Raw genomic sequence first — 25,878 nt, 5'->3', positions numbered from 1 at the left:
TCCTCCGAGACTGTCAACCTAAACCCCATCATCCGAAACAAGAAGATAACCGACACGACAGTTGAAATCGGTAAGATCGACGGCGAGCTCGACGAGTTCTACAAGAAGCAGCGCACAAACGTCAGCGGAACGCTCAAGAGTCGCGACGGCCAACCCGCCTTCTTGTCGCTTTCGCTCAACTCTGAGCGATACTCGATCACGTGGTATTAGAGGGATAACAAGGGCAACTGGGTTAACCCAGTCGCCATCCGTCTCACCAAGTATGACAGCATGACGAAAGCATACTTCGACTGTTTCCGGAATTATGACAACAACGAGATCAATCATGTCAAGTCGCACAACCAAGCTCTCTTTCTGGCGGCAGCTCGACGCCGGGTCGTTGAGTTCGCCCAGAGCGGCACGGAAGGTGCGCCTATTGTCGACTCTGAAGACCGGATTGACCGCGTTGAGCCCCTTGTTCTTGCGAGTGACCTTGTGCCGGCGATGATGGATACCTGGACGGAACTCGCCCGTTCCACCCGAACAAGGCGCTAGATCCAGTTCTTCTGCTAAGTACCAAGTTAGTCGTGGCCCGTATAGATCTAGGGCGATAACTAATAAGGCGAGCAGACCGACTTACGCCTCTCCCTCTTTCACAGTTCGTGCCCCCCGAGAAATGGTTTGCCAAACTCGAAGATACCAGTTTTCACGCTTCTTCTAAGCACTAAGGGGGTCATGACGTGTATAGACCTGAGTCGATAAATAACCTGGCGAACGGGCGAACGGGCGAACAGCATCTAAGTTGACGATCGGGTCGATACTTTTTTTCTCTATTCCAGCTGGCGACTTCTCGCGGGGCTTGTTCTCTAGGTACCTATTGTGTAATTTAGAACCTAGCCTGATTCAGAAATAACATGCCGATTGAAAGAGCGTGGGTGTGATTGCTTTACTCCTTCAATCTTCTTCGAACCGTGACTGTTGTGTTCAAGATGCTTGCGCCAACCAGCCTGTAGTTTGACTACAGACAATGGAAGTTTGTGAATATGTCCCTTTATCCCGAAAATATCACCAACAACAATATCTGGCGCTGTCTTACCTGTGATTATCACCCTGGCCACTGCAACTCTTTCGTAATGTCTCTTACGCCCCATCAGTTCCAACAAAGACCACTAACACGGCCGCGTAGGCTGCTGTAGCAGCCAGGATATCCTTAGGTGCAGCATCCTTCATAAACCATGCCAGAGCGACGGCAACTCCGACCACAAAAAGCGACGTCGTCAGAAGGCCGGTGAGCTTGGAGGGACGGAGAGACATGATGAGCATGGGCACGACGAGCGCTGCGCCTCCGAATATTGCCATTGCCAACCGGCCAAGGAAGCTCAGTCTAGCCTTTGACTTCTCCTCGGTACGTACACCAGCCGGGCTGAACCTGGCCCCGCTGACGAGAACATGGGCAATCTGAGCTTCGAAGGTGGAGATTTCTGCTTCAGAGGTAACTCTATGTATCGCTTCATCATCTGCCGTCTTGGAATTAAACTCTTGGGCTGCTTTGAGCTGAGACCTCTTTTTTTCAAGCTCGGTAAGCATTCCGGCAAGGGCCATTATGTAGTCGTCGCTATTAATCTCTCCAGGCTCCTTGCGAAAGGTTCTGTATGCTTCCATAGCACTCGCTACCGTGACCTGTCAGCCAACATGAAATGCCATAGTAAAAACTCCAGAAATACTCACAATAATCCCCTAGTGCTTGCCTGATATCGTCGATCCTTCGGAAGTTTGTGCTCTCTGAGGCGGGTTCCGCCCCAACCTCGGACGTGGGATTATGAATCACGGGGGAGAGGTCGAGGAACAACTGATACAGTTTGGCCCGCGAAAATAGAAGATTGTGTCGAAACAAAACATCGAGTACGGTTATCGGCTTGTGGCTTCTGAGAGTTTGGAGGTGGTTTTCCACTTTGACGTGGTCATCACTTCCCAGTTTGGCGTTGATGGAGAGTAAGAAATTCGGCGACCCCAGTGATTCTGTGCTCAGAAGCCTCGTCTGAAGGGTCTCCATCATACCCGAAAATGGTCCTTGCCGTGGAGCAAATCGGTTCGAGGTTCCACTGGAGGCTACCTCGGTAAGCACAACACGGGGCTGTTGGCTGCTTCCTGAGGGCCCATAAGTGTCAAGAGAGACGTGATGTTCTCTAGTAGTGTCTGTTGCCAACACTTCCCTATGGAACGAGCGGTCAACCTTCGTGAACGTAGAGGTCATCTCGAGGTCGATATCTGGCCGATCAGCTGGTAGGCCCCTCACTGGGACCGAGAGTTGGGCATGCGTGTTGTTTTCTTGTTCCCCATCATCTGGTCTCAATAGTGGAGATATGTTTGAGGCTGAACTCATGGTATCTGGAACCGAAGACATGGCTAGACAGAGACGAAATGTCAGTACGATACGGAATCAAGAGGAGTTATCAGATATTATGCTTGGTCAAGGGCTCGAACAAGCGGTGGTGGGTGGGCTTCTGAGCAACCCAACGGAAGTAACACAGCCGTAACACAACTAAAGCCTATACCCAAGCTTCGATAATATACTAACTAGCCAGTAAAGTTTATAACCATCAGAAAATAACGCCGTGATAACCTCAATAAAGCTTCTTTTGAGATATATAAAAGGCACCATCTCTCTCCTCGTATGAATGCCAAGAACAAGAGGCAGCCAACATTAACAACCGAATCCATCTCCAACAGGCTGTGCCAAACAACCAAGTCGCACAACTGTGGATGAGTCATTGGTGGTTATGGTTGGTGAGGGGGATGCAGGACGAAAGCTTGTATAACGATATAAGGTCATAAATGACGATTGCAATAACACAATAACATAACACAGCAGAAGGAGTAACACAACGGGGGATCAGACATTAAGCAATTGCCCACCTGTAAGCGCTGAAGTAAAATCCCCCTTGCTGGGTTAGCTGCCGCCTCTAATTTGAGGGCAGGGCGCTTGTATCTTCTTTGAGGCTTGCAGATTGGTGCACATGGTTCAGCTCTAAGCGCCAAAGACTTGGCGATATCTGGGCTAGCCAGTCATGGCCTATACTAGCAGTATGGAGGAGTGTTTCAGCTGATTTGCTTCTTATACTACTAGTTTAAATATAGCCTTAGTAATACTTCGAGAAATAATAACATAGAAAGATAAGTATAAAGGATATTAGTGCACGAGATATGAGAGTAACAAACACCAATCAAGACTCTAATCCAAGGCCTGAGCCTCACACATCTTGCGATAGAGGCCACCAGCCGCAATCAGCTCCTCATGCGTTCCCATCTCCTCAATCTTCCCCTTATGGAATACACAGATGGCATCCGCGTCTTTGACGGTGCTAAGACGATGCGCAACAGCAATAGTGATTCTATCGCCGCCCTTGGCAGCTTCAGCCAGCGCAGACTGTACGACCTTTTCGCTCTTCGTGTCAAGAGCGCTTGTCGCTTCGTCAAGGAGCAGAATCTTTGGGTTGCGGATCAACGCTCTTGCAATGGCGATACGCTGTCGCTGACCTCCAGAAAGCTGTATGCCTCCGGAACCAGCAGACGTGGAAAGGCCTTCAGGAAGGGAACAGACGAATTCCCAGGCGTTGGCGGCGCGAAGAGCGGACTCGATTCTCTCGTCAGAGACGTGAGGTGCTGCAGCAGAGGGCGAAGTGTCGGCTGCGGGATCATCAATGCCGAGGGCAATGTTCTCGCGGATCGATCCTTGAAAGAGGACTGGTTCTTGTTGCACGAGACCGACTAACTTTCGGTAAAGTCGTGGGTTAATAGACACGAGGGGCAACTTGTCGATGTTGATAGAGCCAGTTGAGGGATCATAGAAGCGTTCGAGGAGAGCGATCATGGTGGACTTTCCGCAGCCGGACGCACCAACAAACGCCACGAACTGACCCTTCTTAATCTAAACAATCCACTGTCAGTATCAATAACCATCGCGGATGGAGAACTACTTACCGAGAGGTTGATACCCCTGAGAACTGGGATACTGGGCCGGAGAGGGTAAGAAAATCGGACCTCATCAAGATCAACCGATGTGCCTCCAGAGCTCGGCCCGTTGTTTCGATTCTCTTCAGTCTCTTGGATGGCTGGCTGCAGTCCCTTGAGCCAAAAGACATAGTTCGCAGCATTGATGCCTTTGGTGACGCTTGTGGAGTACTGGAAAAGCTGAGCCGCTGATTGTCCAGCAAAGAAGACGCCAAGAAAGGCGACGAAAAACTCATAGATGGTGATCTTGTCGAAGGACAACAAACGACAACCATACCAGAAGCCCAAAGCCATGAACCAATACTCGATGGCTTGGGTAAAGGCAAAGCACACCATCATGGTAAAAAGGGGGCGCCTGCAATCAGCCACGGCATGATCCAATTCAGCACTGTACCTTTTGAGCACCACTTCCTCAATGGCAAGAGAGGACACAGTTCGGATGGCCGCGATAGCTTCCGAGGCGATAGAGGCGCTGGCCCCATCGCGTTCAGAGATATCGCGGCTGATTTTGGCATCCCATCGAATCTTCAGGTAGCCGGCACCAACCAGAGGAGGAAGACCAGCACAAACAACGACCAACCCAAGGTTCCAGCTGTGAACGATAGCGAGGATGCTGCAGACAGTCACGTTCAGGGCACACACCAGGATCAAGCTGACGTTGTAGCCCATGAGCTCAAGGATCGATTGCGGGTTGGAATCCACGCGGCTGACAAGCGCCCCTGTGGTGTTCTCGTCTCGATCGAAGAACTGGAGGTCTTGCCGGAGCATGTCATCAAGACTCTGCTTGCGAAGTTTATGGCTTAGCTGGTGGGCGATCATGTTGGTTGCGTAACCAATGGCAAAGTAGGCGAAAAGACAGCCACCGCCGAGAACAATGAACATCTTGGCATAAAAGTTGCCTTGCTGTTCCATCTCGGAGCCTGTGAGGGTAAAGATGTCAATTACATTGGCCAGAAGAATGGCTTGTCCTGGGAACATTGCGCCTAAGTGGGTTAGCAGCGGCATCAGATACGCAGACGTATAAACTTACCACCCAGGAGACATCCAGCCAGCGTGAAAAAGTACGGCCAAAGGAGTTCCGGAGTGTCTCGTACAAGGCGTGCCAGAACACACAGAACACCCCGTTGCTTATGAAGAGCATAGTTATCCCGATCCTGGTCGGCTCTCGTGCCCAAAGCCTCATGGTTCGTCAGGGTCCTCAAGATTTCGACAGTCTCTTCTCTGGTGTGGCCGGCAACGTTGGTCTCATCTGTTGAAGATACCGATTCATCATCATCGACGGACAGGTCCTGGATCTTGACAAGCCGCGAGTATACGCCGTCAGCCTGGATCAGAGACTCGTGAGTGCCTTGCTCCACGATGCGCCCATCTGTCATGACAACAATATTATCAGCCTTCTGGATAGTAGCAAGTTTATGCGCAACAACGATCGTGGTGCGACCCTTAGATGCCTTATCAAGGGCCTGTTGAACAATACTTTCAGCATATGGATCAAGCGCACTAGTCGCTTCATCCAAAAGCAAGATTTTCGGCTGAGAGATGACGCTACGCGCGATAGCAATGCGTTGTTTCTGGCCACCAGAGAGAAGCCCGCCCCGCTGTCCAATCTGAGTATCATAGCCATTGGGAAGATCAGAGATAAAGTCGTGAGCAAAAGCCATCTTGGCAGCTTCATGAACGAGCTTCTCCTGTTCTTGCCTGGGTATGCCCTCCCACTGTGTGCCGATAAGGCCCTGTTGGATGTTCTCGAAGATGGTACCATGGAATAAGACGGGTTCTTGCTGGACCAGGCGGACGTGCTTCCGAAGCCAGTGGAGGTTCAGATCATCGATAGGTCGGCCGTCGATTTTGATGCTTCCAGAGTGAGGATCATACCATCGTTCGAGAAGGCCAATGATGGTACTCTTGCCGGAGCCTGACGGGCCCTATGTAGAGGTCAGCATGGCGGGATGCAACTTTATGCAGCAGCTGCCACTTTCTCAACTTACCACGAGGGCGGTGACCTTTCCAGCAGGAATCTTGAGGGAGAAATCATCCAGGACAGTGACACCCGGACGCGTGGGGTAGGAAAAGGTGATGTTGTTCAGCTCGACTTCTCCGATGATGCTTTCAGAAGGTTGCTCTCCAGTGCTCGCCAAAGGGTCAATGCGGGAGTTTCGATCGATCAATACGAATAGCTTGGCAGCGGCGGTGGCGGCTCGAGTAAAGTCGATCGAGTACGGGGCGAGCATCGTCAAGTTGGTTGCGGCAATGATTACCGACAGGAGAACCCTGGGATTCTCTGGTTAGCAATGCCTTTGCCATGATTCATGTGGGAGTTGCTACTCACGTAAAGATGTCTCCTGGTTCGTCAATCTCTCCTCTGGCAAGCATCCTAACGCCTTGCCAGAAAGCGAGTCCATAACCCAGATAGATGATACAGTACTCAGTTGAAAGAAGAAGGCCGAAAAGGGGCGAGATCTTCTTACCAACGACATGAGCATCGGCAAGGTATTGGTCAAACTTGGAGACAAGAGGACCACGCATCCCAAAGGCATGAATCGTTCGCACGCTAGATAGGATGCCCTCGGCAAATGAATTGGCTTGGGCATGGATGGTGAGGATTTGGGTCTCGTAGCCAGCCATTATCCCTGCTGCTGCTCCATTAACCAGAAGAGTAGCCGGGGCAATACAGAGGCAGATGAGTGTGAGTTTCCATTGAACAACAAAGGCGATTATAAAGGCTGTAACAAAGGCAGAGAGTCCTTGGAAAGTCAGACCTAGCTTTTCGCTAATGCCGCCGTGTATCAGACGGCCGTTGGAGGTAGCTTGAGTTGCGACGGAACCGCCAGTGCCGAGATCGAAGAATGCCACCTCCTGCCTCAATGCCGCTGCCAGGTACTCGCGGCGGATGTTCCGAGTAATGCAGTGTGCCGCATATGTCAAGAGTGAATTGTAGATGTACGACAAAAAGAATCTACCAACGCCAAGGTAGACAAAGTAGAGGGCCAGTCGAGCGGCATCGTCGCGGAACTCGGCAGGGGACAGGCGATCGGTTGTAAACTTGGTGACGGTGGTGATGAAGTCGCCAAAGATGAGGTTCTGGAAGGCGATGCCAGCTCCAGAAGCGACGGCGGCGAAGATGGCGATGAGTTGCAGCGAGTATTCCGAGAAGTTGGCATATCGGAAGATACGTGCGTAGGCTGCAGAGGCGGAAAGCTCTTCAGGATCAGAGCTCTCGATACGCTCGGTGCTTTGGGTCGCGCTCTTTGTCGTCTTCTCCGCCCCCATTCTGCTGGTAGGGCTTCAGCCCCTGGATTCTAACACTGCGGGAGATTGAAGCGTCGAAGCAGGCGATCAGGAACAGACAAATATTGCTTAACAGATGATAAGAGGTAAAGAATACGGGTCAAAGATATACTTTATCAGCAAGGAGCGACAGAAAATGAAGGGACTTGTTAGAACAGAGATGTTATTGGAGAGGAATACCACGTGGATATTATACATCAAGGGACCTCAGTGAACCCCCCTTGTATCCAAACAACGGACAGCGAGTGACTCACCGGGGAAGAATTCTCTGCCGAGATGTCATTCCTCGGTGCGTCCGTATGGGAAGGCGAAAAATTGTCACAGATGCCGCGATCTTGCGGGCCTGCGTCCAGCGTTGAGCCCGCTCCCCTTCAACATATCAGCCGTGTAAGTCGGGCCAGCGCCCCACTGAAGTCAAGAAGCGCCAATCAGGTTGCTCGAGTCATGCCCTCGCGAGCCGGAACCTGCGGCCGCCGAACATTACTCATCTCCCGGTGGCCGACTTCATCCTCCTCCGAAAGCCCCACATCGCCGGCTGCTTTACTTCTCGGGGGCCGACTTCACCTTTCCCGAGGTCGCGGCATCTTACTTCCTACGGCCGTCCTCCCCCGAAGCGCCATCGCCGTCGCCGAAACCCACTCTTCGACGCGCTGTCGGTTTCCCGCTCCCAATGCCTTACGAAATCCAGCAACTGGTTACCTTACTCGTGGCAGCTGACCCATTCTATGCATAGTGTGGCCCTTGCCGGGCTCGCAGGTTGGCCAGTTGATGATCGACATCCGCAGCTCTGTGTGGGAATTTGGCGTGGTGCAATGCCCACGGAGTATTAGGTCGTGTCAACACTTCTCAGGGCCTTGGTCTCATTGTCCCTGTTCCTTTCACGAGGAAGGAAACCAAGGGCGCTAGAATTCAAGAGAGGGATTCGCCTTCTCTTCTTCAAGGGTACATACATGGCGTTACGGATGCCACGACACCAACTTGCTCAGGTTAGAGATCAAGTAGACAACCGGTTCTCCCAAGCCTCCCTGGTCATTCCAATCGCATCTCCCTATCCCTAGAGAGTCGAGGGGATCATTAACTCCTAGATAGGAGTTGGGATATCAAGGAGATCATGAACATCTGAATTGAAGTTGGGTTATTGAACCCAAATATCGTCTCGATCCAACAAATTGGCCTGTTAGGTTTGGGTTCTCATCTCCCCGTCAAAGCCCGCTTCTTGGCTACGGTCTAGAATGTAGGATCCAGACCAGCGTCTGAAGATGCGGATCGAGTGAAGTTTGATTAGGCCCTTCTTGCTGGACCTTGATGCCCTTGCACATAGATGGCTGAGCAGAGAGTGGTACCCTATGAGGAAAAGTCGAGGCCAGTGCGCTCGTAACGGGTGGAGGTTTGGCCGAATAGTTCGAGGTTGGGCACCGGAGTACTTTGGACCAACGTCATAGCCTCACGTTGGTCGTAGTTCTTAGAAGCAAGTAAAGCTTAGGAAGCCAGCGAGTGCAAAAATAAAATAAAATAAAGCCAGTAATCGCCACGAAAAACGACTTTTCAACAGTGTTTCTGATTCTCCTGTTTTTGAACCCAGGAGGATGGTCAACTGCCTGGGGCTGAGCCCATATCCTTTGAGAGGCGTTGTCGCCTTGGCCGCGGCCTTTTAAGCGTGCCTGAGGCTGTTGTTCGTCAGTTGTCACAGAGACTTTGGGAGCTCTGGTCGACCATGTCCTCGCCTGCCGCACAGCATGACGGAGGTTTGTACTGTCACACAATCAAGGCCAGGGAGTTCCCGTTAAATCCTTGACGGGTCTGCTGGATCAACAGCTTGCGCCATACGAGTAGGCGATGCAGGATACAAAGGCAGCAATCAGGATGCTAATCAAGCTTCAGACAAACCTCATCATTACCGGGTCAGCCAGAGTCACATCGCCACATTAAGGGACTAGCAATATGGAACCATCACACCACTATCACGGCAAGGTCCCCAACCTATTCACATCTGCCAGCGAGGGCAGATCCAGGCGAGGCTAAGATTCTTCTGGAGCATCGTCAGGCCAGTTCAGCTCAACTTTTTGCGTAAAGTATCGCGCATCCTCCCCCTTACTCCGGTCCTCCAAAGATTCCAAGTCGCCATTCCAGACCGCACCGAAGAAATTCTAGAGCAATATACCCTCCTAGAAGACGGGTTCGATATCGCCAATCTTTGCGCGCCAAGTTCCCGGACACCCCAACACCGCCATACCGCTAGCAAACTAGAGAGTCCAGCTCGGGCCTTCAGATGCAGAAGCCGCCAAAGAAAAGCAGCTTGCCCAATAGAAAGCCGAAAAGCCGGCTTTTTTGCGATGAAGGCGACCACGTTCTTGGTAATATCCTCCCTGCGTCCGATTTCAGGCGCAAGACACCGGGCAACCATCGCCTCGACTGGGCTTTGATCAGAGTCCCAGCTTTCCGACAGGAAATTAAGGCTCGGCTAGAGGGGCATGCTTGCTGTACGACTTGCTGAAGCGCAAAACGGACGGAGTACTAACCGACCTGGGCGCTTCAAGGCTAATACCTTTGGGGGCATATCAACATAAAGATAGGAAGTTATTAGAGAAGCTTCACTTATTCTCTACTATAATTTAAATACATTTCTTCCTTTCTTATAACTACTATTATATAATAATAATAAAGCTTATAAATAATAATTTACTATAATTTTATTATATTAGTATATACTTATAAAACTATTAAAAGAGATTTTATTTATATCTTACTTTCCTTACCCTATTTTTACTCTCCTTTTAATACCACTCTATTATAATTATCATAATGTCTATAGATAATTGATGAAGAAGCCTACCAAGACCAGCGTCATTTGTATGCCTCATGGCGAGATGGATGCGCCAAAGGCAAAGCCCCCAACCAGAAGGGCATCCCATCTTGCGTAAGTGGCAAAAAGTCCACACGAGGCGCAGCTAGTAATGTTATGCCAATGGTACGGATCGGGACTAGAAATAGCTGCGATATCTTCTGGGAGTTTTCTTCTAGAGGCTATTAGGCACTTGTTGATTGAACACGGAGACGCTCCAATCGCAGATCACGCATCTCCAAGTGTCGCGAACGATATCCTCAACGTAGATGGTCATGCTGCAGGTTTGACTGAGGGTGGAAATACTCTGGGTCAATGGTACCCATTGCATTGATGTGGCGCGCTCAGATCCTCGGGCGTAGACACATCCGTGGCATAGCCTTTTTGACATGGGACCCTTTAGGGTATAAGATCTGGGAGCGAGTCCAACGAAAGCTGGCCAGTCAAACTGATTCATAGAGTATCGTGATAGCTGTAGGCACTCTAGGTTGCCGCATTCGGGTGCGGAGACCATACTGCAGTTAACGCCTTGCTTTAATGGCCACGCCTAGTTCAATGAATCGTTATGTAGGTCAGAGAGGTCCAAACTAGCCCTCAACAGATCCACTAGATCGTAAGAAGGGCCACAGAACATCGACGGCCATATACGCGGCTCCGGTTTGAGGCTCCAATGGTATGTGCCAAAATATACCATCAACGAATTATCGATGAACACGGGCAGCCACCTTGTCAGTCCTGGTCGCCAGTTTGCCGTTCCATCATGTGGGGATTTAGCCAGACTCCAACAGCGCGGAAGTTTAGCAGTACATCGGGTTGTCTGGCGTAGGCATCATAGTGCCGATGATTTTGGAAGGGTTTCTCCTGTTGATCTTGTGCTGATGTTCCCTGTGTCGGTTCAAACTCGATCCAATGTACATCTTCACCTCAATTGAGTCTTTGTAGTCGAAACCAGGCTTGTTCATCTTGTTTGAAAGGCCAGGATGGAGGGAGACTGTCTGCCAGCTGGATGTTAGAACCACCCACACAGGATAGGAATATTAGTGTATTAGTCGGTGCAGGAAATCCTTTGAAACTTGAGAAAGGCTCAAACGATAAAAATGACTTGACATTCCTCTACCCCAGGATCTACTTCACCCTATTGGGCTCTCAGTTAAATGCTTAAAAAAGAGTTGTCAGCAGGGACTTCTTGCTTGTCAGGGCAGAGTTCTGAGCTGTTCCGACTGTTCTTCCCAAGTCTCGCCCGGCAAATTCCCTATTCCCTGACCAGAGCAGAGAGACTTTCTCAATAAGCTCTTTGCAGTATTCATCACCCACGCACGTTTATTTCGGAATATTGCATAGTTACTAAAGCGACCTATTATCTAAAGTGCGGCAATGGGGGGACGAGTGGCTCGACACTATCACATGAGATTGCTCTGTGGGGATAAATATAGATACTTGCTCAGTTGAAATAAGGTTTTTAGACTTTAAGGTTAAAATAGAATCGTTTCTCGGTTGCTAAATCGAGGCATGTGGTCTCTTTGGCCCACCCTAATTTACCTACGAGGTAGGTAAAGTCGGGCAGCCCCAGGGAAGGTACGTAGTGACATACATGACGACAACCCACTCTTCCAGTAGAATAAGAGTAATGGTCATGAATTCATCGATACTCAGAGCGGTATATAAAAGTCCATATAGCAAGGAATCCAAATAGAGGTGAAAACAACTTGAAGTAACCAGGAATGTTCATCCGACACTTAGAGAGCTCCGGAGTCAGGAACTGCGTCGAGTTATCCCCCTTCTCCCAAAATCAATCCATGCTGTCAATGTTAAGCTTATAAAACGCAATGGTTTGGACCATTATTTTTCGACTGTATCTTATAGCAAGTCTATCCGCGGCGTTTAGCCCCATTAAATTCAGAGTTCCCTCGCCCCATTTCTCAATTCTCAAGCCTCAACAAGGTATATAATACCGGGCCCTTCACACTTCTCATAAATCCTTTAATACGAAATTAAATTTCAAACAACTATCTTCATCGTATAAGTAGTTTAGGATACCAGTTTGAACTCCGAGACATAAAGTCTCAAGGGTCAAGTCTAAATAGGGGTCACATATCCCTATAACACTCACGTTTTTATAACAACCCAAGGACTTTTTTTAAGTATCAAAACATTATATAAAAGTTTATTGCTCGCTCACCAAACACCAGTATTCTTATGGTCTAGTATGCAGTGTGGATACAGATACAAGGGAGTTCAGACCTGCTGGGTAGGGACGCCAGAACGCATCACCTGGGCTGCCGTAGCCTGCATAATCTCCCTCTCCTCTTGCCCGCTGTTGTCTCCGAAAACCTCATCCATCTGTTCAAGTGATTTGCCCTTTGTTTCGGGCACAAGGAAAAACGCCCATACGGCAGCTAATCCGCACCAGCAGGCGAAGAATACATACGTTCCGAAGCCAATATTCTCTATCATAGGCGGCGTAATAAGGCCTATAATGAAATTACAAAGCCAGACAGTTGCGGTGGACAAGGCGACGCCCTTTGATCGAGTTGCGGTGGGAAAGACCTCGGAGGGTAGAGCCCAACCGAGGGGCGAGTAGGAGACTCCATAAGTCAGGATAAACATAAAAGCCATTGCAACAGCTCCCCAGCCTGCAGCAGAATGTGCTTTCCAGTTATCAGAGAAAAGACCGACAAGAATGGCCATAATTCCCCAGGAGACGAGGCCGCCGAGGCCGCCGAAGATAGCGAGGGGGCGTCGGCCCACCCGGTCGATTATAAAGAAGCAGACACAGACAGCAACGAACTGAAGGATGTTAAAAACACCAGACATATCGAGAGCCATCTGTTCGCTTTGTCCTAGGGACTGGAAGAGCGTTGGAGCGTAGTAAATGAAGGCGTTGATCCCACTAAATTGTTGAAAAAAAGCCACTCCGCAACCAACAACAGTTCGTCTCCAGGTATTAGGACTAAATAGGTCCAACCAGGTAAGAATTTCGAGTCTAATACCGTGCTTGCCGGGGTGGCGGCGCTCGAGGACGGTCTTCTGGAACTGGGCCTCAGCAACGATTCCCTTGTATTCCGTCTGAACTCGCTCATCATCTGCAGGAAGACGGCGCATTCTGGATAGGTTGGCAAGAGCATCTTCGTTGCGTCCAACAAGGGCGAGCCAGCGTGGCGAGTATGGGAAGAAGAAGATGCCGAAACCGACGATAGTGGCGGAGACCATTTGGAGGCCGAGAGGAAGGCGGAACGCGATCTCTCCATCCATATGACGGGTGCCATAGGTGATATAAAACGAGACGACGACGCCCAGACAGATCGAAATCGACTCAAGGACGAGTAGGGTACCGCGGAGGTTAGGGGGGGCGATTTCGGAAATATACAAAGGAGCACCCTAGATCATTATATTAGGCCAGGTCTTTGTTTCGTTTTTTAGGTAAGACTTACCATTGCAAGAGTTCCCACTCCAATTCCACCAATTGTGCGGCCCAGAACAAGCATCTCGTAGTTGACCGCCGCGGTCTGCAGCACAGCGCCCACATTGAAAAAAATTGTGACTACAAATATAGCCTTCTTTCGTGAGATTTTGTCTGCAAGCCAAGGCATAAAGAAACAGCCAATGAATGCCCCGAATTCCAACATTGCGGTCATAAATCCCTTGCCAAAGCCGCTAGTTGCGTATGGGAAGACGTCGTGGAATTGGTCCATGACGTTGATGATGGAAATCACACCTTGGTCGTACCCAAAGGAGAAACCACCCATAGAGGCAATAAGGGCAGCAGCAAACACGAAAGGGGACTGAATGACACCGGCAATGCCGCTTGGGCCGTAGGCCACATCCTCTCCGAGGTGGACGGGGAGGTCGGAGGGGATGATGTCGACATCCTCGACAGTGCCGTCCCCTTCGTCGTGAAAGACCTTCTCGTCTTTAAGGCTGGACATGGTGGAAGGCTTGACTGATGGTAGATGGAAAATGTGAAGAGATAATCGCTGAGTGAAGTAGAGAAAAAGGGTATCACTATGGATCAAGTGAGGACGATGCCACTATGAATCCAAGTGAAGAGGGGACCACTACCGGTCAAGTAAAGAAGAAGCCACTTGAGATCAAGTGAGGAAGAGATCAAAGGAAGCCGATGAGGCTGGATTGCGATGGAGAGTAGTGATCAACCAGAGTCTGGGGAGGACTCGGGCAGCTTATATAGTAAAACAAAAAGGACCCCAGTCTCTCCAATTCCCCTCAACTCCTAACAGACACGGCGTTGAACCATCTTCCTTGGCTCCAAACTTTAGGGTGCCAGGTCGTTGACAAACTCGACGACCGGGGGGGTGTCTGCGTCCCCCCTCCCCTGCCCCAGAGGAATGACGATTGGCCTCCCGCATGGCGCCACTAGGATAACACCGGTCAACCAAGAAACTTTGTCGCAGCCAGTTAGAGGGCACCAATTTGCCGCGGCCAAACTGACTTGGGCTGGACTACGAGTGGGCCTGTTTACAAGGGCCAAGCCGAACAGGGGGGCAACAAGCGGCAATGAGTTTGTCAGTGAATGTCACGGACAGTGATGGTTGAGCAGCATGATAAAAGATTATCCCTTTGCCATAAACTACAATACAAGTCTTCATCTGTCATCAGTCTTGCCAGTCTCATCAGCCCTTTTACCCCTGAGTGCGTTGCTCATACATCTTCAACGACCACTGTTAAAACATGTGGAGAATCTCCGCGGTTCCAGAGTCTGGAGAGAGAATAAGAAAGCTGGAGAAATGGCGCGGGGAAAAGACTCTGTGCCAGGGGGGAGTGTGGAGCTTGGGCGATGATGACGGGTGATACCTGGGGCATGATGCGGGGATTTTGCGGGATGGACGAGTCGGGTAAGGGCCACGACCCCCTGTACGTAATCACTGAACGCCGATTGGAACCCCCGTGGAACGTCTGTCGTCGCCTGAAAATTGAGGTGCCATGGCTCATGGATCAGGCCTCATGACGACCACGAAAGGCGCAGAGAGGCCTGGGGTCTGGGGTCCGGGGATGTCCTTCATGTCCATCAAGATTGGTCTGTAACCTCAGGAATCATGATACTTCTCCAGGGACCTTCCATCTCCAAGCTTGACACAAGTGGAAATTCTCCCCTCGGAACTGCTGTACGTAGCTTTTGGGGTATCCCTCCGGCTCTTAGTCTCCATGTGTTTGTGTGCCATACATGAGCTATCTCGCCTCATCCACCATGTTAGTCCACGCAGTCATGGACACGGCCATTGCAGTCTTCAACATCTCAGTTCTGTTCTCATCTTCACTTGACTCAGTCCCAATGTCCACCCCAGTTCCATCCAAGTCGGCTCCGAGTGGTGTTTCCTTCATGTCGGGTGACTTTTCGTAACAGCCCAACCGCGGGAATCAACCGGAGGTATCGCAGGGGCGTCCAGATCTAGACACTCGCTTCACCATGCCAAATGCAACGCCGCGTCTCACCCACACCCATTCGCTGGCGGTTGCCTGTCGCGGGCATGGCCCAAGCACACCTCGTGTCTGTAGCGGTTGCCCCCCAAACGCCAAGTCAAGACATACCCCAAGTACATCCGGCGGCGCTAACCCTTCAGCGCACGGCGATCGACGTCGAGGATCCAGGATGGGTCTTTGCCAGACGAGTCGAAGGACTACCTACCTCTTCAGAGAGCAGCCAGATAGCACGATATTCAATATCTCGACCTTCGTGATATTTCTTTAGACTTGAGAAACTCGAGTCTGAAGAGCATCCTCCAGGAGCAAAACTTCCGATACTTACTCCAACTGCACCAACTTCTCCAAAAATCCAGGTTGATCCCATCCAAACAGCGTTCTTCCTAGTATCCGCCACCTCGCAAGTGCCGCGGCCACTCCGTCGCGTGGCATCCATCTTGGTGCGATCGAAGCATGGCAGTGTTCTAGAAGGTTATTGGTTGAGTAAGGATCGACGTCCCTCCATCACGGTTTCACGTCGAGTCTGAATCTTGCTCTTGTCAACAGACCTCAAGAGCGTCGACAGCAAGTCAAGCCACTAGGCAAGTGATTTCAGTATTGAGCCATGCCCAAGAAGCATTCTCTTCTTGGTCATTCTGGGTATCTCCAATGTGGTATCATGCTTCTTTCATGAAATTCAAACTTGCGGCCAGGCACTGGCAGGCTCCGCAGCGTGTCCGTTGCCGGAATGGCCTCTTGATATCCCACTTGCTAGGTCAAAAATGGCCATGAAGGGTTGTCAAATCTCCACATCTTCGTACCTAACAAGGCCACTAGGCCTGTCTCAGCATTTGATATTCAGGTCCCCGTCAAAAAATTACCAAGCGGCGGATTAAGGAAAACACCCCGATGAATTGCCTGCCGCTAGCCTCCCCCACGGTAGCTATCCTATTAACATGTTTAGATTCTTCACAGCCATGCTTCGTGTGACAGGATGTAATCAGCCGTCGTCTGATGCGTATGTTCGTAAGTGAAATGCCTGGGACCACGAGCAGACGTCAGAGCGGATGATGCAAGATCCACCCGCGACATCCCCGGATTCCCCGGGCTTCCGGGCATAAAACAACCCCAGATGACGTGAGTCTTTTCTTGGGGAAGCAAGGGCGTCTAGTTCAGACTTGGTAGCGCTGCGAAAGGAATGAGAGTGGACCATGTCGACATGGGTCTCTAGGATCGCAAACTTGTGAAGCACATCGATAACATAAGGTTTCTAGGATCAACGGCAACCGGCCAGCCGGATGGCGGCACGCGGTAAGCAATGTGAGCATGTTTGAGTCTTGATGCATGAGCGTGTGGAGACAGCAAAGCTTTTGAGAAGATCGGGCATCATCAACTCAGGAGGTCCCCTCTGTGAAACCCAATTATCACATTATGCTCAACTCGATTGGCCATTCCATACAAGGCATGGAGCTGAAGAGGGATGTCCAAGCCTCTGAGGGTGGGACTCGGCGAACTGTGCGACCAGAGGTCGGGACTCTCTCCGGTCTTCTACAAGGAGCTTCTTGGAATATCACATCAAGGTTATCAAAGCAGGGATGAGGGAACATCACAGAAATTCTCCTGCTCCATCTTTCGAGGCTGAATGATGGTTGGCGTTTGGCATGAACAAGTGGGCAAGGGTGACACCAAAGCGTGAGTGGGGCTCGTCTCCATCCCCCGCACACGCTAAAATTCTTGGTTGGGGTAGCGTCTTTTGAATTGGCAACAGCGGGAGTCAGCTGATTCGGCTTGAGGCGGTGCTTCGGGACTTGCTTGGTGCTGCGGGCGTAGGGGAAGCTTGATTGTAAGGGAGAGCGGTGAGCATTGAAACTGGCTATACGTACCGCGTAGGAATTATCCATTATGGGATGCACGAATGGAGGGCAAACATCCTGGAACAATGGAATTGAGATTATGGTACGTACTTCAGGGCACGTGAGCAACGGTCAACCGCCTTCCAACTTGCGACTGCCCGCCTCAACTTCCCGTCCGCCTGCCTCAACCTAAACACGCAACCCATAAACCACGAATCGTAAACCATCAACGAAACAACAACATGGCACCGAAAGTCTAGACGGTTCGACGATCATGGCATTCTTCCACGGCCAAGAAGGGCAATGTCGCCCTCTCCGCAGCCCCACTAGCCCGTGCACCCCGGTCCGCCGCAACTTGCCAAATTGAGCTGACACTCGCCAACGCCGGCCCTTGTCTGACGAAAAACGTGCAACCTCGGTGATTTGCTGATTCCCTGGGCGCCCGCATCTCGAAAACGAAAGTCGCGCCGCCTATTTCCCTTTATGGACGACATCCTCTCCGGCGCGACCAGGGAGGGGAACGGACCGCCTCTTGGCCTTCGCCCACCTCTGCTTTGATGAAGGGGCAAAAGCCATCGCCCTAGATGCGAAGCCCAATGCTCGACGGCTCGTGATCTTGTCTGGAGCCTCGCGGCCAAGCTTTAGCTCGCCTCAATTCTTTCAGCATTATCTCATGACATCATTGCAACTGGAGTGACAATCAGACACAACTTGGGCGGGAAATGGTACCAGTCGACCCATCGCGACTCGCCCGGCTTCTCCTCATGCGGAGTAACCTAGCGAGAGCTTCGTCTGCCCACGTTTGCCTGAGGAGAAGCTGGTTGCGACAGCAAGCATGACCATGTCTTCTACGCCAGGGATGCTCTGTGCATGTCCCTTGCGTCGGCATTGTGGTACTACCACGATCGCAATCTGTCGATAATCTTGATGCGGTTCTGTTTGTCAGCTTGGGAGCGAGAACAGCCGCAACAAGCACCACCAGAAGACAATAAGCCATTGCTCTCTTCCGTTGAAACTTGGCGCACCGTATCGCAGCATAACGTTCATCTTAGGGCGAACAAACGCAGCGGCTGTCGAGTTTTGACCGAGTCATGGCCGTCATCCTCGGGAGTAACCCGGTGCCTTTGGTCAGGCGTGGGGACCCGGAAATCCCACTCCGCACCCTTGTCTGTTCATGTCCAAATGTCGCAATTCTCCCCGAGCCAGCCCAAGACGACGGGCTTGGTGTAGATGGGTCCAAGAATCGCATCACACGCCCTCTCACCACTCGTTCACAATGCCATGCCCTTGGGGCGGTGCATGCGGCATTTTGATCGTTGCCAAGAAGTCGAGCGGTTCCGTTGTTTTCAAGGCTCGCTTTTGGAGAAGGTCCGTTGACACTGCCACGGTTGTTGGAGAGCCGGTTTGATCGACTCGACTCGTCTATTGCCTCGGTGAAAGTACTGGGAGCCGACACGACGCCTTGGTCGATCTGGAACTTCTCTTGGATTGAACCCTGAGATATCAACATGTTTCAACATGCTATATACCAGCATAACAGCCAGCCCCGTCAGACAGTCTCATTCCGGTAGCATTGGCTTCAAGGATGGGCCATGGTTGTGTGATATGACTTGTACTCACCTCGGATACCTTCGACCCAACTGTGGTAGCACAGTCGAGCGGTTTCAAGCAACTTGGAGGTTCCACCTGTGAATGCTCTTGAAGAGCCCAGACAAGTCAATTCTTGCATTAAGTGCTTCTGCGACCAGTCGTGAACGGCTCTTGCCAACACGAGTTTGCTGTTATATCTACTCTGTCGTTGCTTTCAACCACTTCCTTTCATATAGTACAAGAGACTGGTCATTTCGGATTCCAAGTCCCAGTTCCATCTACGGAAATATCTTCCGGGCCTCACGATGCCCCAATTCTCGGTCAATTTTTCCGACCTGGGCCAGAGTCACGATGCAGCGTCTAGCGACCGGCAGTCTCCGCCGCCAAACACGCTATTCTTGCCGTGTCAGCTGAGATGAGTCGTTAACAAAAGGAGCAGTCCTCGCAACTGAATTCCGATGCCTCTTTTCCTCCTCTCGGATGTTCCGTTGTTCAGACATTACATGGGTTAGGATAATATCAAGGTCGACCTGCGAACGCAACCCAAGGCTTGGCCCGGACCACACGATGTTTCGAGGACTCCCGATGCCCGGCCGTACGATTCCGTAACGACTCGAAGAATAATGCCTTGTTTATCAAGGATTTGAACTCCAAATTCATGGTTGGATGGTAATCTGTCAGGATCATCACATCAACGTCGACACTCCCGATCAGAGCTTGGACATTTCTTATCCTGTCGAGAAAGGAAATGCTCGCCGCGGATTCCACGACCAGATCTGGCACCACATCTCAAGCGCTCCCAAACCCCTAACCCAAGAAAACGACTCACCTAACATCGAGTTCCTCGGCCGCTTCCTCACTTGGCATCAGGAGATGGATACGATGTCGATGTTGATGAGCCCCGAGCTGGTGCAACCACAGCCCAACCTCGAATACTTGGGCATCTAACAGAAACCCGTTCATCGACCCTGGTAGACCACGACACGTGCGATGGATTCCTAATCCGCGACCCCTTTTGCGATCTGAAAACGATCTCGGCGACGAACCTCATGGGCGCGAAAGAATACCGAACGCCGAGAATCATCCTCCTCCTCGCGTATCCCGAACGAGATTCCTCCGTCGGCAACATTCAAATTCGGAGATTCGAGCGATGAAGCTGCCGGGCCGGAACGACTGGACACGAGTCATAATACGGTGTTCACGAGTAGGACCAGGCATGTTGGGAACTCTAGCTGGGTTTCCTCTGGCTTCGTTTGGCCCCGGAGAGCTGTGACTGTCCCTCTTGCCCTGACATGAATCGATGTGAACCGATATAAATCGGCGTGAGTTGATGTGAACTTGACCGGCTTGTTTCCACTAAAGTGGGCGGAGTCTTTCTGGATATACCAAGGCCAATATCCATAGTTGTTGCGAGACAACCAATATCATTCCGACTCATTGTGCTCTGGGTACGAATCGCCAAATGCTAGGTAGAAGGTTGGTGGTCGAATCTGCCTTGAACTGCAAGCAAACGAGGACTAAACCTCAGACGAGATGATATTCTGGGGTTCTCCTTTTTGCTACAAGCAGACCCCAGCTCTCCAGTGGAAAGAAGTCCGGTGTAGAAATAATACCCGAGATGTCTGTACCTTGAAGAACAAATTCTTTGCCGTCGTTAACCAGGGTTTGTCCCATTTCCAACCAGAGCCGCATCTTTAGTTGCTGCATCTAATGCCGTTCGGCACGATTGAGGTTCAAGACAAGCAAACCTGTTGATTGCAGAACTCATGAACGATTTGGCATACCCTATCATTTTACGAGGGGATTTCTTAAACAGATATCTTCGCACTAAGTGGCGACTCATGAAGAACATGGGTGAAGGGCTACCCGGGTCGAAACATGAAATGATCAAATCTGACGTCCTGGCCAGGGCTACCTAGCACATCTCTGGCTAATTAAAGCAAAGTTTATCGAAATAATAACCTACATACCCGACAAAAAGATGAGATCCTAGACTGCTCGGCAAATGAATAGTCTGGGGAACCCCATTTTCACGATCTTCCCCGCGGAGAAGAGCTAGCATCGATCCCGACAGACTACCAAGCGAAGTGGGGATGATCAGACCTTGTCACGTTTGACGTCCAGTCTTGTTCAACACTGATTTCTTGCCCTTCTCGCCTCGTATTCGAGCTGAGGCTCAACAGAAGCTGTAGCCATGTCGATTGAGGCTCTGCCCTCACCAACCAAGCCCCGCAAGTCTCCGATGCCGGATGTTCGCGGGACGGTGATCCCTGATGACATAAGCTCTCACGGCCCAGTCGGCGACTGCCAAAACGGGCTTCACTTCCAATGAGGCGAACCTACGATTAATCCTCGTAACTTCTGAAACTCAACCCTTCCAACATCCAAACTCGCTCCATCGTGACCCAAATTGAGGCTCAACACTCGCCTCGAAATCCGAATTGCACCGCAAAAATGCATTTACGCCCGATATGGATCCTCGTCCACAAGTGTGTACGCACACAGTATCAGGGGGGTTGAAAAGCAGGGGTTGAAAAAACGCCTACAACCACATTTACAACCAATCATGATGGCAGAACCCGGAGCCTGATTGTACAAGCACATCCAAACCTCTGCGACGCCCATTCGTATGTGTATCAGGAGCATTTCGCACAGTCTGCGCCTCGTTTCCCTTTTCCAAATCCTCTTCTTCATCCTTTATCCTTGGGCCCATCACCCGCCATCCTCATTTGCTCCAAGTTTGTTTTACAAACCGCCGCCATCCTCGTCTGTGCCTGGTACCGGGTAACTCGCAAGGTCTAGCAGGCTGCAACGTCATCGGAGAGACCTCGGGCCCTACCCTGCGCCGACCGGTAGAACGATGGACCTGGAACCAACCAAAAACGCCAACGTTGGCATCACCACACAGAGCGTCGCCAGCATCGACCTCGACCCCAGCCAATATATCCCTCCGCCTCCAACTGAATGGGGCATAGAGGAACAACAGCGAGAGTATGAGAGAAGGTCACGCGCCAAAGCCTCACAATGGGTCAACAGGCAAGACAGCTCCCGGCCAGCTCCAGGTGCCATCATCAACTCTCTCCCTCTGGATGAGCGTATGCGCCATAACGACAAAATCGTAGGCCTAGTCGACAATATCCTGCACCAAACCTCCCACTCCGACGCTAGCAAATCCAAGCCTTCGTCCATCCAGACCACTACTGCCTTTGCCATTGCAGCCCGCCGCAATTACGACGGAAACACCTTCCAAGATCGCCTGCTGGGCTCCAATGCTGCATTTCAAGCTCCTGAGCCTACGTCGCCTTTCTCCGACCGCAACTCGAAATACCATGATACAGGGCATCATGACGAGGGCAGGCCGCCAGACACATTTGGCAGTGATGGATGGCACGCAAGCTTGTCCCGTCAGACAGCCCTTCCAACACGCGGGGTTAAGGAGGAATACTCCCCCCACCCTGGGTTAAATGAGGTTCAGTGGGCTTCGACCAACCCATCAGAGACGGATACTTGTTCTATTACAAGGAAGCAGCCAAAGCGCCAAAACAGCCGCTTAACGGACGACGAACGGGGCACCAGACGACGGCAAAAGCGACCCAGAACAGGGCGTCGCCTGCTGAGAACCTCGTCAGCAGCTCCGGGCTCATCCCAACAAGCAGCAAATCGCATTCCACAAACGGATCATGGGAGGTCTCGACAACAAACACAGAGGGAACCCCAGCCTCATCCTGACCCCGGCCCCTCCAGCTCATCAAGTTTCCAAAACGACCGAGTTGAGTGCAGCTCAGACGGTCAATTTTCAGAAAAGAACTTTGTCGGCTCTGAAGAAACCTGCTTCTTTTGGTTGCACAACAACGCAAAATACTCGACTCCAGGCAGGACTGCTTGTCAAGGACGGAAGATAGAGATTTCCCACATCGTCACACATGCCGTCGATCACCATGGGCTCATCCGGGTAGAGACCCGAGACATGGTAATCGCGCGTATCTGATGAGCTGCCAGAGGCACGACCCGGAGACCAAAGCAACAGGAAACTGTGGCAAATGCAAGTCTCTCCATGAATGGAGGGACGCAGACTTTGATGACCCAAGACACCATGGCATGGCCCTCTGTTTGCGCTGCTGGTGCGGGTTTACCAAGAGCGACATGAAGGTACACCTCGCTGGACCTTTATGCTCGTACATGGCAGAGCAGCCAAAGTCGATGAAGGTGTACATTTTGTACACTACCTTTTGCTCCAAGGATGACCCTCCAAGCGCGCCTCCCAATTTCGAGACACCGAGCCACGGCCGAAGACCAGCAAAGGGTCGAAACCGATCGACCGCGAGAGATCCGCAGCCGAAACAACAAGGGCGTAATCAACGGACCGGCCAACAAACTCCGCAAGAATCGTCCAACGGGAGCCAATTTCGCTCCCTACAACCAACGGGCAAGTCAAACAAGCCAGCAACTCCCCGACGACCAGGAGCATCACACCTGGAGGTACCTGCGCAGAATCCTCCACGACTCTCAAAACCAGCCCAAAGGCCGCCTTCACAGTCTTCACTCTCCCTCAGCCCTTCATGGGGGCAGGCAGCCACCCGAGGCTTCCAGTCCCAATCTCCTCTTCCTCAGGAGATCTATCGCCAGGTGAGACAAGGAATGTCTCTAGAGGATAACAGCCTCGCACTCTCCTCACTGCCCATGAGACAGTCAAGTTCTCATGGCCAATCCTTTCAGTCTGCGAATATGCAACAATCTTTAAGCGATTCACATAATCCTTTACGTCAGCCTGCACAATCAGCGCATCAATCGCCGATACATGAAGTCTCTCCGCAGTTCAACAATCAATCTCTTCAGCAACTCTTACAATCCATCCAAGAAGCTTTCCCTAATCAACGAGGACAAAGCTCATTGACACAGCTGGGCTATCAAGACTCGACCAACCAGCAACTGTTTGGCAATTTTATTTACACTGGCAACTTTCAAGAATCTGGTGTACCTCAGATCCAGACAACTCCAATCGACGATTTCAATATGGCGCTACCAGCCGAAACACCATTCTCCCAACCCACTCCTTCACAAGCCACTGCCTCGCAGGTTCCGTCTACTATGGGAGAACCTTTGCCCATGCCTTCACCTGATATGGACGAGCCCAGTTGGTTGCCTGATCTGGATGATGATGACGACGACCCCTTCCAGTACATCGGGTCTAATCCTGCGCTTCAGGAATCTATCAGCCGACAAGATGCTCCCATTCGTCAGCAGACAGTACGTCCTCGGGACTTGCCGCCCAATGGCTTGATACCATTCGGTCAACAGGTCAAGATTGAGCGAGACTCAGCGTATGAGTCAATGGGACAAACCAAGACGGAGCCGGACGACAGTTTCAACGCAATGTATCAAACTGAACCGGACAGGATGGAGATAGAGGGCCTTGGTCAAGATCTTACGCAGTGGTTTGACTTTGAGAGTGCTTGTGAATCACCTAGAGCATGCCAGGAGACACCATTTACCGGTCAAGACTTTTTTTGAGCGTTCACGGCGTTGAATGAGGGGCGGATTGTTTGGATAAAAGACTTGGCTCTGTTCTTTCTTTTGTCATTTATATATTTGGATGATGGGCATATATCTCTTTGCGTATATTGTCTTGTTATCATGCTCACGCACGACATGCTTACGAATGAACGACTTTTGGGACACATGATAGCCCCTTTGTTTGGCGTTTAAACATGTCCATTCTTGGGTTTAGCAGGCGCTATCATGTCAAAATCAATTCCCTTTCAATCAAGCAAGTTCTTAACCAAGTGCTTCGGTAATCATGGCCGTGTGTTTGATCCGTTCGTTGTCCCTGAACTCCTGTAATAACCTTTCTCGACGATATTAATCCCGTGTGTCAATTTCCAGGTCGAGCTGCACACCGTTCGAAATGCCGTAATCTCCAAGTGTAATGTGGTCCTTGAAGGGTCTCTCGCTCTGTCGCTTGAGAATGATCTGGCCGGGGTCTCGGCCGATTCGCGCCGCCACCATCATCTTGAGCTGTCCAACCGTGTCGGACTCTAAGCAGGGCACCGCAGCCTTTGTGCCGAGTCGGTCGTTGACGTTGACGATGATCATCTCTTCGCCCGCCTGGGCTACAGGCGCCTTCGGCTTTTCCTTCTTCTCCTTTGGCTGGTCCCTGTCACGGTCGCGATCTCTTCGATCACCACGGTCGCGGTCTCGGTCTCGGTCCCGGTTGTCTCTGCGATAATCGCGGTCTCGGTCTCTGCCATTATCTCGATCGCGGCCTCGGTCTCTACCGTACCCCCGATCGCGATCACGGTCCCGATCCCCGTGTCTATGCGGCGAGCGTCGGCGAAAGTCACGCCTGTCGTTGTCCCTCCGATCGCCCTTCCATCGGAAGCCGCCTGAGCCTCTCGGCCTGCGCGCGGGCGATCGCGATCGGTCCCTGGGCCTCCGGGGAGGCAAGTCGCTGTTGTCGCGGGATGGCTCTTCGCGCGGGGCAGGGGATTTCGAGCGAGCGCGAGGCTGCGGTGGTGGTGAGTCAGTCATGGCTTGTGATGTTTGACTTGGTGGATGATGGACAGAGAGTTTGAAGCTTTGGAGTTGAGGTATGATGATGACTAATCTGGAGAGACCCACAAAACTTTGTTTGGGCGTCGGCAACGGACCAACGGTTGGCTTCACGTGTTTCTGGTTGAGATCGCGACACCTGGAAGAGGAAGTCTTTCTCGCGTTTGCGATCTTGCTTTTATCCCTTTTTCACAAACTGGAACTGGTGGCCTCTGACATGTTCAAGCTGCGCCCGTGACTTCTCTTCCCGCCACAAGAGGCTGCTCAACGCCACGGCGCCTGAGCTACTCAACGACACAGCCTGCATCACATGCGCTCCCTCAGCTTGTTCTTGGAGGTAGGCAGCCAGGC

General features: G+C 51.3%; 7 protein-coding genes across 7 annotated transcripts; 3 read left to right on the top strand and 4 right to left on the bottom strand.

The window, feature by feature from the left end:
• Window positions 1-18: 18 nt before the first annotated feature.
• On the bottom strand, window positions 19-2,362 carry MRS44_006056 (uncharacterized protein; the record flags this gene model as incomplete). Its single annotated transcript, XM_046280565.2, has 5 exons — window positions 19-545; window positions 747-853; window positions 1,076-1,096; window positions 1,154-1,649; window positions 1,708-2,362. 5 exons carry the CDS (start codon window positions 2,360-2,362, stop codon window positions 19-21), a joined length of 1,806 nt encoding a protein of 601 aa, XP_046140369.2.
• An 849-nt stretch (window positions 2,363-3,211) lies between these two features.
• Window positions 3,212-7,260, bottom strand: MRS44_006055 (uncharacterized protein; the record flags this gene model as incomplete). The annotated part of the gene is made up of 5 exons (XM_065621620.1): window positions 3,212-3,907; window positions 3,961-4,973; window positions 5,021-5,915; window positions 5,979-6,261; window positions 6,320-7,260. The coding sequence occupies 5 exons, from the start codon at window positions 7,258-7,260 to the stop codon at window positions 3,212-3,214; spliced, it is 3,828 nt and encodes a 1,275-aa protein (XP_065477692.1).
• A 294-nt stretch (window positions 7,261-7,554) lies between these two features.
• MRS44_006054 (uncharacterized protein) lies at window positions 7,555-7,995 on the top strand (the record flags this gene model as incomplete). Its single annotated transcript, XM_065621619.1, has 1 exon — window positions 7,555-7,995. One exon carries the CDS (start codon window positions 7,555-7,557, stop codon window positions 7,993-7,995), a length of 441 nt encoding a protein of 146 aa, XP_065477691.1.
• Window positions 7,996-12,355: 4,360 nt separating this feature from the next.
• Window positions 12,356-14,046, bottom strand: MRS44_006053 (uncharacterized protein; the record flags this gene model as incomplete). Its single annotated transcript, XM_046269053.2, has 2 exons — window positions 12,356-13,498; window positions 13,552-14,046. 2 exons carry the CDS (start codon window positions 14,044-14,046, stop codon window positions 12,356-12,358), a joined length of 1,638 nt encoding a protein of 545 aa, XP_046140371.2.
• Window positions 14,047-19,545: 5,499 nt separating this feature from the next.
• On the top strand, window positions 19,546-19,926 carry MRS44_006052 (uncharacterized protein; the record flags this gene model as incomplete). The annotated part of the gene is made up of 2 exons (XM_065621618.1): window positions 19,546-19,573; window positions 19,619-19,926. The coding sequence occupies 2 exons, from the start codon at window positions 19,546-19,548 to the stop codon at window positions 19,924-19,926; spliced, it is 336 nt and encodes a 111-aa protein (XP_065477690.1).
• Window positions 19,927-21,838: 1,912 nt separating this feature from the next.
• On the top strand, window positions 21,839-24,489 carry MRS44_006051 (uncharacterized protein; the record flags this gene model as incomplete). Its single annotated transcript, XM_065621617.1, has 2 exons — window positions 21,839-22,930; window positions 22,978-24,489. 2 exons carry the CDS (start codon window positions 21,839-21,841, stop codon window positions 24,487-24,489), a joined length of 2,604 nt encoding a protein of 867 aa, XP_065477689.1.
• A 348-nt stretch (window positions 24,490-24,837) lies between these two features.
• On the bottom strand, window positions 24,838-25,506 carry MRS44_006050 (uncharacterized protein; the record flags this gene model as incomplete). Its single annotated transcript, XM_046269056.2, has 1 exon — window positions 24,838-25,506. The coding sequence occupies one exon, from the start codon at window positions 25,504-25,506 to the stop codon at window positions 24,838-24,840; it is 669 nt and encodes a 222-aa protein (XP_046140373.1).
• Window positions 25,507-25,878: the final 372 nt, after the last annotated feature.

This window comes from Fusarium solani (assembly GCF_023522795.1).
Source record: "Fusarium solani strain SB1 chromosome Unknown bctg00000003_1, whole genome shotgun sequence".
Lineage (NCBI taxonomy): Eukaryota > Fungi > Ascomycota > Sordariomycetes > Hypocreales > Nectriaceae > Fusarium > Fusarium solani.
Note: the sequence above shows the minus strand (reverse complement) of the source record. Positions and strands in the feature narration are given on the sequence as shown.